The sequence below is a fragment of the Lissotriton vulgaris genome, chromosome 2_1 (assembly GCF_964263255.1).
Source record: "Lissotriton vulgaris chromosome 2_1, aLisVul1.2, whole genome shotgun sequence".
NCBI lineage: Eukaryota > Metazoa > Chordata > Amphibia > Caudata > Salamandridae > Lissotriton > Lissotriton vulgaris.
In genome coordinates, this window is record NC_141687.1 from 1,349,158,198 (window position 1) to 1,349,179,778 (window position 21,581).

Consider the following 21,581-nt stretch of genomic DNA (forward strand, 5'->3'; position numbering starts at 1 on the left):
TTGCTTTGCAGTTTGTTTTTTGTTCTTGATCACAACATAACCATAGTTTACTGGTATTGTTGATTTGTTTATTAAAAAAACTAAATTCCTAAACACAGATAAGAAGTAATGCAAATATGATCAATAGAACTCAATATAATAGGCAAAATGTAGCGGAACACATCCCCAAAACCATTCGCAGGTTCATGTATTGCTGTTAAAAAACATTAAAAGGAGCAGAAGAAAACACAGCAGTTTTCACTCTCGTTTTTAAGCATTTTACCTGTATATTAAAATTGTGCAACATTCTCTTCCAATAAGAGTGGCAGTACCTGTATTATATTCAGAGTCTTAAGACTTCACTTCGAGTCCAAAGCATTGGCTGTGGCTTCACTGTCACTTCCCTCTTTAGGCCAATAAGCTTACCTCACATATTCCTTAGAATATTTATCTGTGTTATAGGACTCTGCACTTAAAAACAAACAGTAATGTAATTTGCTTGCATGATGATTTGCATAATATGTACTATAAATGTTACTACTTATTTGCATTCCCTTTAATCTGAAGTAGTTTACAATGAAGTTTAGCCTCCATGTCCCGCCACACAGTGATATCATTTGTTCTGTTAGCCCTTTGGAGAACCCTGATACATCTGGATGCCACAGACATACTTGTACACGCTGAAGTTGTACTAATGAGGCCCCATGTTTGAAGTACATCAAATGTTTAACACTCAGAGCAATCGTGTCAGTCTTTACAATTTGGAAGTATTTCAGGAAAGGGAGAAGAGAGAAGCAGAAAGTGCTTGCAATTCAACATGGGGAAGTCTTGGTAGGTCAGCGGTCCGATGCCATGCCTTCCCGTCTCATAAATAAATCCAACATGACCTAGTTATTTTTCACAATAACAATACAGTCAAAGCAGCACAATTAGTCTTGGAAAAATACCTCATGACCTATGTTTTCATTTTATTTTCACTCTAAAAATATGGAAAAATATTTTACATACAGTTCTTTGTACACTTCGATGTATTCACAATCATAAAACCAGATTCAAATATATACATTACTCTCTTGTTTATAATAACCCTTTACGCAAACGCTAATGTGTCGCAATCCATTGAAACTGTACTGGCAAAACCATTTCCTGCAATAATTTAAGTGAATTAAAATTTTTTGGAGTCCGGTTCCTAGTGTTTTCTTTCAATACTTAGCTTAAGCTTAAAGTTTAGGCAAAAACGTGTTTGACAACAAATTTCAAAGTGTCATTTGTGCAAGTGAATGAACAGTTAGTGAACTTGACAACACTCTTCTAGACAGCAAAAGTACAAACACAAAATGAACAAAATAGGCACAAAGTGAGTTACGAAGTTTTCCGACAGACATAAAAATTCAGACATGCTTCGTTAACACTTAAGCAAGACTATGAAGACAAATTATACTTACGCACAGATGAAATCATGGGTTAAGTAACAATCGTGTTTTAAGTATTTGATAAATCCAGCTCTCTGTAGGGTCTGACAAGTGTGTGTGTGTATTTTTTTTCTTCTTAAACATTTGAGCAAAAAATTTGTGAGACTTTGTGCATTTGAATCCGGGGGCAAGTAAAAGAAAGGAAAACGGATTTCTATTTCTTAGAGATATCAAATTCAAAAACAGTCACCTTTCAACTGAACGCATTAAAAATATGAAAATACTACAATAACAACAGCAAGTTGTGACATTGTGCACACAAATTTTAAAATCAAGAGCTCCTAAAATCTACATTGTGTACTTTGGCCTTCATGAAATTTTAAGCAATTGGGTCTGCAGAGGCACTCACTTATTTTGAACTTTTCTGTGAACATCTGAATAAATAACAAGGGCTTTTTAGTATGACATGTGCAGTTCGGGGCCTATGATGAGGTAACTGCTTAAACTGCATAACTTCGAGGAATTAAACCAAAAAAGGTTTGATTCTGAAGTGTTATGTGGAGTATTCAAAGTTAAAATTGTTTTTTGAACCCACAATTTTGTCCCCGTTTTAGAAATCTGTTAAGTACAAATTCAGTTCAGGTGTCCACTGAAATAAGACAGCCTAAAAATGGAAAATGTACTTGGATGGCTGTCAGGAGAAAGTTTCCCTGAAAATGAAATTCTTAGCTATACCTGTAATACTTATACAGAGACAAAGACAGAATATTACATTTGTTGAGCCGGCTCTATGAATAGTAATGAAGAACAAACATCCTTACAGGAAAGGAAACACATCATGTTTGAAAATAGTGTAGGAAAAACATGATGCAGACGCGATGTAATTTAGAAAAGAACAAATATGTTAACAAATGGCTAGAAAAATTCTACAATGGCTTATATTATTGAGCAAAAATAAGTAACCAAATAAAGGTTTATTCCAAGTAAAAAGAAATATAGCAGCAAGATAATTCTGAAATGTAAACACTATTTTAAAGAAAGTTAGAAGAAAAACTAATTTCTGATTAAAAAACACTGGAAACGACTGCGATAACTGTTGAAAAAGATTATAAATGAGGCTGGTGTGAAATTAGATCTGCTTGGCATATGCAGAGCTGTTGTGGAATTTATTCATTGTAAAATACACGTTTATTACAAAGCCACTTGTGCTTCGTAGCTTTCTGACAGTATACACTTTAATTTCTTTCAGGGGATTCTAATATATAGTGTCTCATTATCTCATTTTGTTTCCATGAAAAAAGCATGATCTACCATTACTTAAAATGTTACTACAGAAAACTTGAGTAGAAATATTTAAAAAGAGACATAAGAGACACCTGAAGTTGTTACAATAAATAAGCCTTGGAAAACTATTCCTCAGTTTGACTTGGACTTCACAGCAACATTGAAATTTACTGTTTTCCTCAACCATTCCTGGTTTTTGCTTTTGCACTGCACTTAACCCAGCCCAATGTAAATGCTTGATTTTCTTGTACTATGAATAAGAATTGGCTAGCTGGTGATATGTTTTATAAATAAATGAAGGGTTTTACCAGCTTCAGAAACATTTCAGAGAACAGAAATGTGTAGCTATTGAAACTCACAATTATTTTTTAATTTGGTACCTTTTTTCTCTCCCCATTTAGGCAGAATGCTAAATCCCACTAGCAAACAACATGATGGGTTAAGGCCAGCACACAAACCACTATGACAGTTATTAAAAGGTCACAGCTGGGAATTCCTATAACTTTGCGATACAACTCGGCGAGCTATTTCTTTTCATCTGATCGAGGTAGAGTTCAAATGTAACTTTTTTGTAACCGAAGACTGACTCACTAATAAATGGCATTTTTAACAAGAAACTTATCAGGGATACATCCAGAAAAACGCTCAGAAACTCCGAGTTCAATATTCACATACCAAATTTTCTAAGTGTCATCTCTGATATCCTAGTATAATCTATGTGTATTGGGGTTTTCTGTTACCTGACCTATGACTGCATCAATCAGCAAGTAAGCTGGACATGCAAGACAACAAGACATACGAAATAGGAAATAAACACACACACACACACACACATCAGCCATGGCACCAAACTGTTGTCTGTTGATCAGCTGCTTTAAATAAATAATGATGGTGGAAAGATAGCCATATTTGTACTTTTTAGGCACACAGTTCATTAAGGGAACGGCTTAATCTATACATTTTACAAGCAAAACAATTTAAAAATTCAACTTCTCAAGCCAGTAAAAAAAAAAAAAATCTGACCTTAAATGAACACAACCTGTGTCACACGTCTGCCCCAGAGAACATGCAAAAGCACTTTAAAAAAGTCAATGTTAAATTAGTTGAACCTTAGCTTAACATCGATCTTGCAGCTCTTTTGCAAATGCCAACAAAGCTATTTTTCATTTTAGCTGTACAACAAATCCAAACAGTGCGAGGCAATTTATCACCAGAGCTGTCTTATCAAGCATAATAATCCTAGAAGCCAATCTTCTTAACAGGTTTGTCAAACTTTAAATACAAGCTCTCCGAAAGACCCATGGACAGAGTTTTTTTTTCTTTTCTTTTTTTTTTTTTACAATTTGATGGTCATCGTGGACTAGTGCGTCAATGTCGTGCTTGGTTATGAAGCAATAAGACTGATTTTGTTAAAGTTTTCGCTCAGTGATTGCGTGGCCCAATGATAACGTACATAAATTAAAATAGTGTTCATTCTTTTTGTACAGATTCCTCATATTGTCTTCCAAGGTATGCAAGATGTAGAGTTTTAGAAATTGGGTATTAGTTTCAACATAAAGTGCAACAGTGCTGACGTTTTCCAAGTTCTTTCTAAACACTCTGTTCTTGCTACATCGACTACTGAGAGCAAGGTTCCGGCCGATGTGCTGCCAGTTAAGATACTCTCTTATAGGGGAGGACTTCCACTTGTGACCTAGCCCTTAGCCCCATCTATTACGGTAGTGTCGTTTTAAATGGTTTAACAAACTCTTCTTCATACACCTTCAAGATGGCTTCACACACAAATCTGTATTGGCTCTGAAACAAAAAAAACAAACTTAGGCTCCAATTCAGCATATTGTAGAAAAGTACATCAGACATTTTTATTTTGTATTTTTCTTAATCTTGAGAGCATAAACGTAACAACCACAATCAGTTATTTTCAACGGAGTCAACATAACTATATATTTACAAGTATATACAGAGCAAAACAATCTATGAAATCCTATATCAAGTTACCTATAGAATAGGTGACAGTGGAATTTTAAATGTGTGAAATAGTAAAGGGTTTGCATGCATCCATGTAACATGCTGATTTTGGAAAAAAAACAAAGTATCCACCTCCTGTGTGGAGTAAAAAATGAAAGCACAAGAAACAAGTTACCTACTTGCAAATAGAGCTCTTCAGTGTTGGAAAAGTTCTTAGATTCACAAACTTGAAAACTATCCTCGTCATTGCGCTGGAAGTCCCCTCCATAATTCCAAACAATAAAAAAGATAAACTAAATAAGAAAAGCTAAACATGCTTCACTATAGTAGCACAGTATCCATATTTAAACACCAGTCAGCAAGGTGTCATTGTACTGAACTGCACTCCACGTAAGAGCCACCACACTTTCCAAAGCACCCTTGTGAAAGGATGTAAATATTGTGAGCCTCTGATCAGGAAGGAAGGATCGTTGCATATGAGTCTATAAAAGATAACAATGCGGGAGAATTTTAGTTAGAGGGAAGTAACTTGGTTTTTCTCAAGCACTGCAACCATTACAGATTCACAAGCTTCAATCAGAAAAATCAGTAGTACAAGGTCATAGAAATATAGGCAAAATATTAGACATGTTTTAACACCATTTAATCAGTAAAAGATAAATTACTGGATAGAAAGCAGATAAGGGTTACTTTACTGAACAAGATTTTGCAGGACCATCTTTGCCCTGCTGCCAACTTTCTCGACGCTCCTGTATCCAAATAATCATGCTTCTGAAACGTGTGACAACTCTTCTTTGGCACAACACAGCAAAGGTCTGCAAAAGGTGCTCCCACATGGAGAACTTGCGTTGTTGGTACACCGCTTGAGGAATAAGCTGAAATTTCAGAGCATAGGAAACAACTGGCTTTAAGATGCCAAAATATAAGGCCGTGGCTACCAACTTTGCAATACCATGCTTGAGAGGCGGCAGCCTTTATGAAGATTACCAAAGGATACAAACAGCTAGTTTGGTTTTCTGAAAATCTTTGTTCTGCCAATATAAAACTTCAAGCAGGACCGTGTATCCAATGAGTAGTAGCCCTTTTTTTCTCAACTCGTAGGACGCTGCATAAAGGCTTTAAATATTACTGACATATTCACGTTTAAGTCAACGGCCACATTCAGGATTAACTTCAATTTATTTAGTCCATAGCACAGCTTTGTCTTTATAAAGCGCAAGAAGGGATATTTGATTGTAAATGCATGGACCTCACTGATTTCTTTTAGCTGGTAGCCTCACCAGCAGATATGCCAAAAAGAGCTATTCGAAGAGCTCACCGATTATAGAAAAGAGAATCCGAATCTGCGGAAGAATATAATGTTTAACTGCCAAATGGACCCTGAAAGAAACATGGTTCAGGTGCGCCAGCTGTAGAAGTTGCAACAAACTTTTTGTGGGGTTTGGAAGACTGAGGATTCAGTCTTTTGGGCTGACACCAGATGGGGTTATGTCTGCATTTTGGGTTGATACAATCTGTTGGTTGAGGATGCTCTTGTGTGACCAAATATATTGCAGCAATCTGAAGGTAATCTAGCAAAGAAAACGCCAAGTGTTCAGGGGTCAGACTGATCATTTCAGCGAAGTCAAACCATGGTGATGAATTAGTTCAGATTTTGTATAGCAGGCCCACTTGTTTGCACGGTGGGGTTTGAGGCAATTGCGATATATGGCGTAAGACTTTTAACCAATACTAATGAACAAGTTACTAACCTTAGGTAACAATATAACTATAAGAAACATTAGTTAGTGATAGATTCCTTACCTTAGAATATCCCCAGGCGTCAGACTGGATCCGGAAAGTTTTCGCTAGCAGTACCTCTGCGCGTCAGTAGGTGGCGTTGTGCGGCTCCGCGTCCGTCGCTGGCGTCTTATACGCCAAGATGATGCTATGGAGACTACTTAGGCGCCACCTATGCGAGCGGACGTCAGTTCTGTACACGACTTTCCGCGCCAGGAACGAAGAGCCCTGCAAGACACTGACCATTGGTGCATAAAACTAGGGGCGTAAAAGCGATGATCTTAACCCTAGAAATAAGTACGCAGAACGGAGAGGATGGGTGGGGCGATAAGGAATCTAAAACTAACTAATGTTTCTTACAGATATATCGTTACCAAAGGTAAGTAACTTGCTCATCTGAAAGAAACATGTTAGTGTTAAATTCCTTACCTTAGAATAGATACCCCAGCAATACCAACCTCGGTGGTGGGTCCGCAAACTAAGATCACACCAGAAAATCCCAGAGAACAAAACGGCCAAAGAAACCGTCTCTCCGAACTTGGCTGTCAAGGCAATAATGCTTGGTAAAGGTATGCAGCGAGGACCACGTAGCTGCCTCACAGATATCCTGCAAAGGGACTCCCCGTCCCAGAACAGAAGTGGCTTTTGTCCCCCGAGTGGAATGCGCATGCAGCCCCACAGGAGGCTCCTTTTTAGCCAAGGAGTAACAGGCTTTAATACACAGAACGACCCACCGAGAGATGGTTTGTTTGTGCAGAGCCCGACCTTTCTTGGCGCCCCCGTAGCCAACAAAGAGTTGATCATCCAACCAGAACTGTTGTGTGCACTTCAGATAGAACAAGAGCGCACATTTTGGTCCAGACGGTGGAGCCTCTCTTCCTCCTTCGAAGGATGCGGAGGGGGAAAGAAGGTGGGCAAAGTGATGGTCTGCCGTATGTGGAAGGGCGTGACAACCTTGGGCAGAAAAGAAGGACGGGTCCTTAACACCACCTTGTCCGGATGAAAAGAAAGGAAAGGAGGTTGCGCAGAAAGAGCCTGGAGCTCACTCACTCTTCTGGCAGAGGTGATAGCAACCAGAAAAGCAGTCTTTAAGGTGAGAAGACGTAAAGGACAGTTGTGAAGCGGCTCAAAGGGAGCGCACATCAAATAAGTCAACACAAGATTCAAGTCCCACTGAGGTATTATAAAGGGGACTGGAGGGAACATGTGTGTAATGCCTTTCAAGAAACGACTAACAACAGGGGACTTGAAAAGAGAAGGCTGATCTGGAAGCCTTAAAAAAGCGGAAATGTCCAAGAGATAGCCCTTGATAGTGCCCAGAGCAGAGCCCTGCTGGGCCAGAGAAAAGAGGAACAGAAGAATTTCTGAAAGAGGGGCAGAAAGGGGATCCGCAGCCTTCGCTGTGCACCGTGCCACAAATTTAGGTTTAAAGCATTTTATTAGTGCAACACAAATAGACAAAACACACAAAGCGCATAAAGTGTCACGTCACTGCGGCTAGGGCCGCACTCTCAGCATGTCTCTGCAAGGAACATCTCAGTTGAAGGCTAGTCCGCAGTGACACAAAGACAGGCAATGATGTGATAAAATAATAGCCCCCCCCCGAAATCCCCTCCCAGTACCCCAACTTCCTGATCCCCTACCCCTCCATCGTCCAGTGCGAGGTCTATTAAATGCCGTCCACTCCAGCCACCCTGTAGCGAAGGAACCCATCCCAGGGTCCATTTAAGAGATCGGCTCATCGGGCGTCGTTAGCCTTAGGAGGCGGAGGTATCTTGGGCAGGTGATTTCCCTGAATTCAGTGAGTAGGGGGGACCGGAACGGCTGCCAGAGGTCGTCAAATTGTTCTATATCCCCTGCTACTGTGAGCGATAGTTTCTCCATTCCCAACACATGCCATAGACTATGGAGCCAGCCTGATATAGAGGGGAGCGTGGTGGTGCGCCAGTGTAGGAGGATGTTCTGTACCGCTGAGCCTATTGCAATAGCTATCTGTCTGCCTCTGCGAGATCTAAGAGGATATATCAGCCCGTTCGGGAGTCCTAACAATATGTATGCTGGGAAGCGTGGCAGTTCAGTGCCGAAATGGGAGTCAATATCATCTATCACTTCTTTCCAGTAAGTGTCTAGGAGTGGGCAGCCCCATAAAATGTGTGTCAGTGTGCCTACTTGCCCGCATCCCCTCCAACAGGTGTTGTCCTTAGTACGGTCCATTTCATGTACACGTTCCGGCGTATAATACCAATAGGTAGAGACCTTGGTCAGTGTGTCGGCGAGTCCCATATGGTATGCAGAGTGCCGTGCCCTGTACGAAATCTGCTCCCATTCTTTGTGGCTCAGTGTCATGCCTAATTCCCGTTCCCAGCATTCCCTCCCGGGGTTGTAGAAGGGGTTGTAGAAGTGTAAGGAAGGCGGCTGCAGTAGATTATAGAGGTCAGTAATCAGTTTCGCATCTGACATACGTGACAAGAGCCACTTCTCATAAGGGAGTAGCTATCTCCCGTACTTGTGGGTGCAATGCCCAGTGGCGGACCTGCATATAGCGGAGTCTTTCGGTCTCTGGGAATGAATGCACTTCTCGGAAGCGCAGGAAGGAGATGACACCCTCCGGGTCATACACAGGGCACGACACCCGGCCGCTCGCCAGTGGGTAAAGGCCCCTTTTTCCATCCCCGGAGTAAAGTCCGGGTTGTCGACCAGCATATTGAGTGGCGAAGGGAATGTGGTGAGATTGTGAGCGATGTTGGTGGCATCCAAGACCCGCAGGGGCACCCTGGTGACACCGGAAGCATACAAATTCGCAGGGCGATGAGCTCGATGCAGGGGCCGGCCCGCCACTGCCTGATCCTGGAAGAGCCAGCGCTTGTCCGATTCCCACCTACACCACTCCACCAGATAACGCAGCTGTGCAGCCTGAAAGTATTTGCGGAGATCCGGTATCCCTAGTCCCCCGTCCTCGGGGGCCAGCATAGAGAGTGTCTTCTTCATTCTAGGTTTCCTACCCTGTCAAATAAAACGCGCAAGACCTGCCTGTGTCTGTTGGAACCACCCCGTGGGCGGCTGGAGTGGTAAGGCCCTGAACAGGTACAGAATCTGGGGTAATATCGTAATTTTAACCGCAGCTATACTGCCTAACCAAGAAAGGGTGCTGCGAGTCCACCGTCCGAGTTCCTCCCGGATCTTCTTGCCTAAGGTGGTGTAGTTAGCCGCCACCATCGCTGGGAGGGTGGGAGCCAGCTGGATCCCCAAATAAGGCACCAGATCCGATGACCAGAGCAAAGGAAACAGGCTTTGTAAGTAAGATCGTGTGGCCGGCGCGAAGGACACGTCCAGGGCCACCGATTTCCCCATGTTCATCTTGAAGCCCGCTACTGCAGCAAAGGAGTTTAGCTCCCTGATGCACGCCGGGAGGGCAGTCCGGGGGCTGTCCAGCGACAGTATGACATCGTCTGCATAGAGGCTTATGGTGTGAGTGAAGCCCCCAAACCTCACCCCCGTTGCCTCCGGATTGCTGGGCAAAGGGCTCCATATACAGGGCAAAAAGCAGGGGCGAAAGCGGACACCCCTGCCTCGTGCCCCCCTCTATGTCAAAACTCCGCGAACTGTGACCATTCACCCGTACGACCGCTGTGGGGAATTTGTAGCAATTAAAGATCATAGATCGAAATTTTTCTCCTATACCCACTTTCAGCAGGACCTGTTCTAGGTAAGGCCAATGTACTCGGTCGTATGCTTTTTCGGCATCCACCGCTAACATCATTATCTCTCCGGGTATTCGGATTGCCTTCTCTATGAGGTGAACAATCCTCTTAGTATTGTCCACCGTCTGCCCCCGGGAACAAATCCCGCCTGGTCCGGTTCTATAAGTCCCGGTAAATGGGGGGCCAATCGGGCCGTGAGAATTCCTGTATACAGCTTAAGATCTACATTTAAGAGAGGTATCGGCCTGTATGAGCCGCATTGCGTCCGGTCCTTCCCCGGCTTGGGGATGACCGTGAGAGAGGCCCGTAAAAGGTCAGGCGGGATGGTGCCTGGGTCAGCGAACGAGTTAAATTGTCGGGTGAGGAGCGGAGCCAGCGATGTGCAAAACGTTTTATAAAAGGGAGACGTATATCCGTCCGGCCCCGGAGCTTTCCCATGCTTACGTTTGGCAATGGCGGAGATTACTTCCTCGACCCGAATATCCCGGTCTAGATACTCGGCCTGCGAGGGGGCTAAAGAAGGGAGGGTGACCGAGGCCAAGTACGCCGCTGTTGCGGGTTCATCTGGGGGATCTCCGGCATAAAGATCTGCGTAAAACCTGCGGAAGGTTTCGGCGATATGAGTATCCTCCGTAACCATCACCCCCGAGGGGTCAGAGACCTCCTTCACCATCTGTCGTTGGTGCGTCACTCGGAGCTGGTTCGCCAGCAGTCGGCCACAGCGGTCTCCCCGGAGTAGTAAGTATGGCGCAGGCGCAACGCAGCGTACTCCGCTCGGTCCATATCTAGGGCCGTCAGGAGTTTCCTCGCTCCAACGAGTTGCTTCCATATTCGGGGAGCCCCAGTCCGACGGTGTATGTGTTCGAGTTCGCGGACCCGTTGTGTGAGTTCCTCCCTTTTGCACTTCCGCTCCTTGTTTTCAGTCGGGAAGATGACCAGAAACTCCCCTCTAAGTACTGCCTTCAGGGCCGCCCATTGTGTCGCGAGGGAGGTATCAGAGTTATCACTGTGAGACAAATAGTCCCGAATAGTATCTGTTATGTGTTTTACCACCGCCTTCCTGTGCAATAAGGTGTCCCTAAGGCGCCATACCCTGGGAGGGCAAGACACCGGCGGTAGGCATAGTGTGGCGGACACCGGGGCATGATCCAATAGGGAGACTACTCCCATCTCCGTCGTCGAGGCCAACGCACGTACCGGGGTTGTGACCAAGAGATGGTCCAGTCTCGCATGCGTTTTATGTGCGTGGGAGTAATAGGAATATCCCCTGTCGTTGGGGTGCGTGCAACGCCAGAGATCATGGAGGTCCACCTCTGCCATCTGCGCCTTGCATCCGGCCGAGAACTCCTCTACTTGCGGAGAGCGTTGTGCGGACCTGTCTAGAGCGGAGTCGAAGACCATATTGAAGTCACCTCCAATAACAATATGCCTGTCCTGCAAGGCCGCGACGTCCACCAGTGCTGACCGTAAGAAGCGCTCCTGTTGTTCATTAGGGCTATACAGGGACCCAATCGTGAAGACAATCCCCCCAATCCCAAACCTGTAAGCAAGCAGCCTGCCTTTGTGTTCTGCCTGTTTGTGGAGAACTCCCCCCCCCCCCCCCCCCCCCGGAAATGTCGGGCCACCAGAATCGCCATACCCGCAGTCTTAGTGTTGCTGGAAGAGAAAAATTGTGTTGGAAATTTATGTGAGCGCAGCCTATGGCAGTCACGGGGCAGCAAGTGGGTTTCTTGAAGAAGACAGATATCCGCTTGGGAACTCTAATAAAGACAACACCGCCCGTCTCTTAACTGGGTTATTTAGGCCCCTGACATTAAGAGTCACAATCCTAAGGGTCGTGGGTGGCATGTGGAATGATGGAAGTAACAGCGTAAAAACCCCGCCCGTGCGGAACATGGCGTATGAGTGCTTCTAGGGCAGTTGAGACCTGCTTAATGCACTGGACGATCCCCCCCCCCGTCCCGGCTCCCCTTCCCTCAACCAGAACTCCCCCGACCCTCCCCCCTGGCCACCCCCCCCTTGACCCCAACTCAGAACAACCCCAACATCCCCCCCTCTCCCTGTGCCCCCAACGGATTCCAAAGCCCTATAGTCCCAGTCCAGTCCTCAGTGGACAAGTCTGTGGTAAGTTACTTAAGTGGACATCCAGCCACTACACTCCCGCCCGTCCCCCCCCCCTCCCCCAGGACCACCGAACCTGCATTGTGAAGAAGGCTGTGTCGATCTCCCCCCCGGAGTCATCTTAGGCTGTCAGCGCAACGTCACCAGAGGCCGTGTCCCTGGCCACCTCCCGTACTGCGTTGTCCATTTCCGCTCGGATGGTGGGTGAGCCCAGTCGAGCAGAAGATGCAGAGGATCGACGTTCAGAGACCCTCTGCCAGCCGTCTTTGGTGGTGCGTGTGAGAAGTTGGCCTGATATGCAGTGCTCACTATTCTAGTGAACACTATGTATCAGTCCAGACAACCCTTATTGATGATTGGTTGTAAGTCAACCTTATAGACCAGCTATCCTAGTAGCGTGGATACGAGCAGTCTAAGGCTAAAGACTCGAGAGGGCGTGTTAAGCCAGCTGTTATACCATCACATATACCCCTTGAACACCAAGTGAAAGGACACCACACAAGTGTTATGAAAATAAACAGTGTATTTATTAGAATCACAACAGCCCTGTACTCTTTATGAGGACAGGGTACTAAGCACAAAACAAAACTCTTACAAAAATACTTAAGTTAGCACAGTATATACAAATGCCCGAGGGGCACGGAAAACCATATACTCTGCAAGTGGGATGCGAAATTACTAGCAGGTAAGTACAGTACTAATAGGCTTTGGAATCGCTAGGACTTGACTATAGAATCGTTAGATTACTTCTAGGAGACCCAGGGGACTCGGGTGCAGAGTGTGCACTCTCACGCGTGATGCGTGACAAAGTCTATGGCAGCTAGTAAAGACAAAGTTGGTGTTCTCGGGCAAACCCGACCTGGTGGGAGGAAAACGAAAGTGGATTCTGACCCTTGGATAGTGAGGCTATGCTGGGGCACCGAAATGCCGAAGTTACCTAGCCCAGGGGCTGCAGCTGCATAGGTCTCAAAAGACGTCGGGAATCCTCGTAGACGGACCAGGAGCCTGGAAGAAAGATGCTGGCAGGCGACCAGTGAAGAGAGTTCAAAGTGATCCAAGCCTGGATCTGGAAGATGGACGATACCTGAAAGCAGGGACCAAGTTCGTGACTACTAGCCAGTAGTCAGGTGGCACCAGGAGGGCACCGGATGGTAGTCACCTCGACCAGGTGAGTGGGCGACGCTGGGCTCTGCAGATCTCACGGACCAGGAGGCGTTGTCGGCGACCAGGATGGAGGAGCGAGCTGTCCCACGATGGATGAAGCCGTCGGCGTCGCTGGACCCAGGATTGGGCAACAAAGCCTTGGCTAATTCAAGCCCACGCGGTGGACCTAAAATGGCGTCTTGAGTGGACCAGGAGGGTCCGGGGTGCTCCTCTCTTGGAAGGGAGCAAGGGCCAGTCTGGAGCAACCAGACCAGCAGCAGTGATGTCGTCGGGCGTCGTTCAGAAGGCCACCAGCCAGCGGGCTAGTAGCCAAACAACGCGGTGAGCAGCAAAAAGCAGAAGGGCCCCACGCAGATCGTGGAGATGCTGGGAGGCTGTACTTCGGTGCTGGAGCTGCTCAGGGTCGGGGCTTCTCGGACCCCAAAGCACTCACCAGAGGGTCACTCGGCGGGCGTGCTGTAAAGAAGTCGTGCAGTCTTGGCGATAGCCGGTCCCTCGAGGTCTCGTCGCACTCACAGTTCTCAGCTTGGCTGTAGAGGTGAGTAGAGGTCAGAGGTGCCAGGGAAGCCGGGTCTCGTCGAGGCGGGCAGTCGGATTCCGGAGGAAGGACTTGCAGCAGACCGCAGTGTTCTTAAGATGGTGCCTGCGGATGCAGGGTGACTACTCCTTAGTCACAAGGGAGAATCTTGAAGAAGAAATCTTGAAGTCCTTTCGCAGAAAGTCGTGTCTTGATTCCAAAGATGATCTAATTTGAACAGGGGGCCTGCTCCTATCTTTATACTAAGAAAAGGGGCTGACCCGGTGACTAGGTCCTGCCTATGGGTGGGACTAGGAGGGGGGTGGTTACACCCCTCTCCCATGCCGGACTTTCCCCAGGCCAGGGGCTGGTGTGCCCCTGGAACTGGTTCTGACCGGCCTATGCGTAGTGAGCACCGGGGTGCCACTCAGCAGTCACCTTCCTGTAAAGCCCTGCCTACCCAGGATACACAAAACCCTGTCTGGGATGGTGCTAGCACCGCCCCGGACAGGAAACCCTTTGTCCAAGCTCTCCTCGCTGGAAGGACTGCCAGCAGCAGGAGGTCAGACTCGTGTCTGTGGTGGCAGCATCCATTTTGTGGAGCTGAGGCTTCGTTTAACTTTAACCAGGGTTCACAGTTACATACATGTCGTGTCCCTCTAGAAGGGTGGAATGCTAACCCCGTCGCCAGAATTGGCGAGGGGTTAGTATTCCAATTCGTATGACACCTTACTCGACATGTTCTTATAAAGCAATACCAGAGTTAGCATATAACCGCGAGGATTATAATGCACTTAAGAGTATATGGTATGCGATATCATGGAACAGCTATTAGGACTTGGTTCCGCAAGCTGCAGACAGGCTCAGCTCATGCCAGAGCACCATCTCACACGATTCCAAGCACTCTGCCTTCAGGATTGTCAAGGCCTGCCATAGGAGTGACTGATAGGAATCTGTGTGTCCATTTTTAGGGTTAGATGCACAAGTTACTACTTGTGTAACGATATATCTGTAAGAGACATTAGTTAGTGATAGATTCCTTACCTTAGAATATCCCCAGGCGTCAGACTGGATCCGGAAACTTTTGCGTAGCAATACCCCTGCGTGCCGGTAGGCGTCGTCTGCGGCTCCGCGTCCGTCGTCGTCGTCGTGAGCGCCGGGATGACGTCGTCGGAGTACTTAGACGGCGCCCATGTGCGCTGACGTCAGTTCTGACACACAGCTTTTCCGCGCCAGATACGCAGAGCCATGATAGAACTAACACTGGTGCCATGAAACTAGGGCCCTGAAAGGGGATGACCTTAACCCTAGATATCGGTTCGCAGAACGGGGAGGATGGGTGGGTCGGTAAGGTATCTATCACTAACTAATGTCTCTTACAGATATATCGTTACACAAGTAGTAACTTGTGCATCTGAAAGAGACACGTTAGTGATAGATTCCTTACCTTAGAATAGATACCCCAGCAATACCAACCCCAGTGGTGGGTCTGCGAACCAATATCACACCAGAAAGTCCTGCAGGACGGAACGGCCAAAGAAGCCATCCCTCCGGACTTGACTGTCCAGGCAGTAGTGTCTTGCGAACGTGTGCAGCGAGGCCCACGTGGCTGCCTGACAGATGTCCTGCAGGGGGACACCTCGGCCCAGGGCAGTTGTTGCCGTGGCCCGAGTGGAATGCGGAGGCGGAAAGAAAGTGGGCAAGGTAATGGACTGCCCGATGTGGAAGGCCGTGACAACCTTGGGCAGAAAGGAAGGTCGTGTACGTAACACCACCTTGTCAGGGTGGACAGACAGGAAAGGTGGAGAAGAAGAAAGAGCCTGGAGCTCACTCACTCTCCTGGCAGAGGTGATGGCAACCAGGAAGGCAGTCTTCAGAGTAAGGAGACGAAGAGGACAGTTATGCAGTGGCTCAAAGGGAGCACACATCAGATAAGTGAGAACAAGATTCAAGTCCCACTGGGGCATCACGAAGGGAACAGGAGGGAACATGTGCGTGATGCCCTTCAGAAATCTACTTACAATAGGGGACTTGAATAAAGAAGGCTGATCTGGTAGTGTTGCGTGCTTATCTAGGTTCCTGATCGATACTGTGACCTTATGCCCCTATTCGGCTATAAATCCATTTATTCCCTATATTGGCATAACCGTTCAAGTGCGATTTTCTGAAAAGTCATCTCTGGCCTCACACGGACAGAGCCACATTTCAGCATGACTCTCTGCTACTTCCTTTGCGACCAATTAGTGCAATGACAGAGCAGCAGTCACTATCTGATATTCCTAGATAACACTCCGAGTTCTTCAACAAGATAAAAACTTAGCAAACCTGGAAATCCCCGCTTGCTATGTTTTGATTAGTAATAGAACTCTAATGAGCAACTGATAACTGTCACTTCCTAGTGACATCTTTAATTGACGTCTTATGTCCAGCAAACTTGCGTCAAACCCGGCACCTGTCAGGTATAAATATTACCAACGTTGCCTTAAGCAATGTGAGAGATACGAGCTGCGAGTTCGTTGCCTGTTGCTGATGCCAGCTGCCTGCATGACCCTGTGTTGGTAAAAACTAGCACTCTGTCGCTGCAGCCTGCTATCCTGTGGTGGTGAAGCTGCTGATTACCATTATCGCCGCTACAGCGCGACCTATGGTGCAGTACGCTTGAGGAGCCGAGCAGCCGTCCTCTGCGAAGACATCCAGCCGATTCCAGCTGCCCGCGGACGCTGTCACCCCTCCTTCCTCGACGCGCTGAAGAGAGCCGCTGCCTTTCTCGTGCAGAGAAATCCAGTCCCGGCGCTTCCGGTTTACCCTCGCGGGTGACTGGGATATCGAGAGAGACCCCTGAAGGAGATACCAATCCTCCATCATTCTATTCAGAGGTATGGTGTTGACTAAACCCTTAGACGAGAATTATTGAAACAAACCTTGGCAAAACCAACTTAACTTAAAGCTACTTACTTACTCCCCTTTCACGTGTTAGGCTTAGGTCAGGCACACTGGGGTAGGCTTAGTTAGAAGCACCAGTTGAGTATGTTAGCCTAATGTATATATGACTGTATATATGTTTTATTACTTTTAAACCATTGTATGGCTAAGAAACCATATCAATGCTTTTACAGTTCTATTTCGCAATACTTATCTTACTGTACGTACTTTTTATAATAACAGTTATTGCAATTGTGGCAATACATTTCTCTTGTATGAGAAGGAAGACTGTTCAATAAATGTTAACCCTTTATTGATACACGCCCGTCTCTCTATTCTCTACATACTGTGAAAGTAAACTGCACTAGACTGACTGAGTGAAATCTGTGTCTATTGTTTCACACGACCCTAGAGATTGACTCTTGATCTGAGGAGCAAAGTTGTCATGTTGCACGGTTGTTGGAAAACTGAATCCCTTCTTGTCTGTGCCAAGGAAGCTGATCACTTCCTATGCAGAGAAGAAAGTTTCCAGTGACCTCTGAGCTAGTTGGTAACACAACCCAATTAAGTTTAGCATAGTCAGTGGAGGCCTGGAATATAAGCAGTTCCACGTCGATACTACTGTTTATGTTATTCCAATGCGCAGGGCCTAGTGGGAAACTAGGAACTACACTACATGGCGCCCAACGTTTGGTAAGGCGATAAACTAACGCAAGACTTATAGAGTAACTCAGTCGTGCATATTTCACACCCCTTTCTCCCGTAAATACTCCAATAGACGTCTGGAGTGGGTGAAAGGTTAAAATCCGCCCGACCTTAGTAGGAAGAGATTCCTATGTAAAGCTCTGGTTTATTCAACGTTGAAGGATACAGTGTTCCAAAATATTGTGCACCTAATCTTTGTCTCCTTGGAGACCTACTCTGCAAAAACTGCATTTATACAATGTCAGGAGAAAACAACGGCACCACTGGGGCCGCAGCAGATGCGACTCAGCAACGTCCCAAATACACAGACCCGGATGCTATTATCATCCCGGTCCAGTTAAGAAGATCTATAACTTTAAAACTTATAGAAAACGGACTGCCACCTCAAGGTGGTACAGTAATTTTCGTGATAGAGGCTCACGAGTATCGGCAGACAGAGGTATTCTATTCATGGATAAACTTTCCAGCGGTAAACGCTATAACACAAGAGTTTCACTATTACAAAATAGAGGAACCTCCGGAAGAGTACGCTCCTTTCGAGGAGATTGAAATTCCTCTTAAATTTCAAGAGCACCTGCTCTGGTTTAATGGCGCCCTAAAACACAATGATCACATAACCAGGCTCGGTCCACTAGGTAGACCAGGAGCCACGTGGCCGGTTCTAGCCAGCTACACACCACATCCTGACATTGCAAGAATGTCTAGAGAAGAGCTGTTAGCACAGCTAAACACGTTAATAAAAATACATAGGCAATTAGTCCAATATGTAATACGGACTGCAACAGTCCAGCCAGCTGTTAATACACCACAGCTGACCCCTCATCAGGGGAACACAAATAAAATTACACCACAGAACATACAGTCATGTCTTGGTAAAACACCCGTAAAACGGGAACAAATTCCTTTCTGGTTAGCCCAGAAAATCACTCAAATAGAGGCAGTATTTCCTGATACTACCCCTATTGAGAAACACAGAATCTTGACCATCTGCCTTCCTATGGGAATCGCACCACACGTGGAGGACTGTGACACTTGGGGTACAGTCTTTGCTTCCATTTACACAAAAACACACGGTGTTCCATCTATGGCGGTAATACCAGAAGTGCTAAAACAGATTCAAAATGAATTAGGTCCAGAACCCGCTTTAAATCTAGGTATGAAATTACTGAAAGACTTCAAGCAGGTCACGGCTATATTATTAGCCAACATAAAGGGAGAAGCAGCATCTGTGGCAATCCGCCAGAAGTTGAGGGAAACAGATATAAAAGATCCTGTTGAACTTGCAAAAATCATAGAAAAATGCTATGAAGAATTAGGTAGAGACAGCTTGGGTGGAAAACCAGTTAAGCCCCAACTGCTCGAAAATCCTGAAAAATTATTTATTAAAAATAATTTAAATACTCCTAAAAAGAGCTGGGATGGAAATAAACAATCCACTCCCAAGGAAAAAGTTTTCCAGTCCAGAGGAAGGTCTCCTCGACGGAGGGAAAGAACTCCGACTCGAGAACGCCAGTCTCCCCAACGGGAGCCCTCTGAGAAAAGATATAACCTTAGAAATAGGTATAATCTAAAAAAACCTGATAGATATCAAAGTATTGATACACGTCGCTCTCGATCTCTTCCACAGAATTCGGAAAGAAGAGGACGGTCAGACCCAGGAGAGCACACCAAGTCCAAAGACAAGGAACCTGCTCAGAGTAAAAAATCTCAATTTCAGAAAAAGAAGGTAGCCAGTATTAGAGTAATCAACCATGCCGAGAATACTGAGGACACAGTTGAAAAACGGGGAGTGGGCATTGACAATGTTGGACAGTGCAGCAGAAATCAGTATAGCGCGCAAGAACTTGATGAGTCATCTGGAGACAGTGGACACGAATGAATACATTCAGGTTGAAACTGCCGACGCCAGACTTAGCGATCCCCATAAAATATACGAAATAACATTGCGTATAGAGGGTGATAAGACTAGGAAAATTAAGGGTCTATTTTGGGATAAGCTCTCAAAGGGCTATGATATTCTGTTAGCTGAAAAAGATTGGCCCCCGGAGTTTGTCAGGGAGTGCCCTCGTGGCGAAGAAGTGATTATGCCTGCCTTCTCGAATCACATACCGATTCACAAAAAATACACATATGCAAGGAAATGGGCAGTAGCCCAGGCACCTGCATTGTATAAAAATCATGTAGGATGGGATGAGGATTCACCGCCTCACAAAATCCAACTAAAAAGTGAACCAACTGCCCAACGGCAGTATCCCATAAAGCAAGAAGCTAAAAAACAGGTCAGGGAGATCTTAGATCAACTTGAGTACCAGGGGGTGATTGAAACATGCACCTCTCAAATGAACAATCCTTTGTTTCCTGTCTCCAAGCCAGACAATTCATATCGTCTAGTTTTGGACTACAGACAGCTTAATACATGTTGCAAAACTTTTGCAGTACAAAACTCGCATAGTGCAGCCCTAATGAATAACATAGTTAGGAAAAAATATAAAACGACATTAGACATTTCTAATGGTTACTTTTGTCAAAACATTGCACCAGAAAGCAGATACTTGACCGCTTTCTCCGCATTTGGGTCACAGAAAAAATTCTGTCGACTCCCACAGGGGTTCAAGAACAGCCCAGGACTATTCTCAGCTAGGGTAACAGAGTTACTACAAATCTATGATGATGAAGCATTGTCTTACGTAGATGATATTTATCTCACAGACGACGACTTGGATACTCACTTGAAAAGAGTTAACACCATCATACTTGGGTTCGCAGCAGAGGGTTACAAATTCAACTTTAAAAAGTCCCGAATTGCCCATCTGACAGTACTATTTTTAGGGTACGAATTATCAAGTGAAGGGAAAAGCCTAGCGGACAACTTCTTAGAGAAGTGCGCTGTACTCCAAGCTCCAAAAACGCGGAAGAATTTACAATCCATTCTAGGTTTTCTGAATTTCGGAAGAACTTACATTCTAAATTACGCAGAAAGGGTTAAACCTCTCTACGAACTAATAAAACCTGATTTAAAACAAATCAATTGGACTCAAAGACACACAGAAATTTTGAGATCACTGCAAACAGACATGTTAGCAAAAACAAAATTAGATACACGTGACAACACGATCGATCTTGTAATCCGAGTCATCCCAGGAAGATGCGGATTCACGTACCTGACCTCTAATGAGGGAGAAAAGGTACCTATTTCAATTAAATCTCACTTGTACACACAAGCAGAAAAAACATTCAGTCACACAGAAAGAACTGTGAACGCAGTGCAAATCGCATTAGCAAATGAACGAGAACTAGCACACGGCAAACGGATTAATATCCTTACAGCGGAATCCGCCTTCGAGGCGCTATTCAGCCCAGTAAACCTGCCTACAGTGTCACTGGACCCGAAATGGATACAGTGCATAGATTCTCTAGGAGCGGAAGACGTGAAATACTATTTCGCCCCGCAATTTGAAGAACTGAATGATTTAGAATATGAAGAAGAATATCCTCTGCCAATCTAAATCCTGCCTCTCCCACAATACGCCTGTATAATCTATACAGATAGCTTTGTACAGCATTTTAATGTAGAGAGCAAATCCTACAATGCAGCATGTGCGATCATTAAAGGTCGTTGGCTGTGCGGTAAATTCAGACCGAAAATAACAAAAACTGAATCAGTAAGAAACTGTTCGGTTCAGAGAACTGAAATCAGATCTTTAAAGATGGCGCTCGAAAATGCAGAACGCGAATTCCCCACACTTATAGTGTGCGATTCTCATTATTGCGTCAATTCTTACAACAATAAACTGCAGAGTTGGATCGAAAACGACTACAAAGATGACACAGGTGCCACAATAAAGCATAAATTGCTCTGGAACGAGGTAGCTCTTTTACACAAAGAACTACAAAAGACTCACGTGATTCACGCACAGAGTCTTCAACGTGATGGCGTTCACGTTGCAGGGAATTCATTGGCTAATACAGCCACAGCGGAAGCAACTAACCCGGCTTCCGTAGCCACAAAAAAGCGTACAGATAAGTACA

The 21,581-nt window shown here is 45.4% G+C and overlaps 1 protein-coding gene across 1 annotated transcript in view; it reads right to left on the reverse strand.

Moving 5' to 3' along the window:
* Positions 1–923: 923 nt before the first annotated feature.
* Positions 924–21,581, reverse strand: part of PTPN4 (protein tyrosine phosphatase non-receptor type 4) — a 1,255,365-nt gene continuing 1,234,707 nt past the window's right edge. Inside the window, exon 27 of the mRNA XM_086957111.1 lies at positions 924–4,472. Within this exon, the coding sequence (XP_086813237.1) occupies positions 4,389–4,472 (84 nt within the window). The 3' untranslated portion in view covers positions 924–4,388. The remainder of the gene's footprint in view (positions 4,473–21,581) is intronic.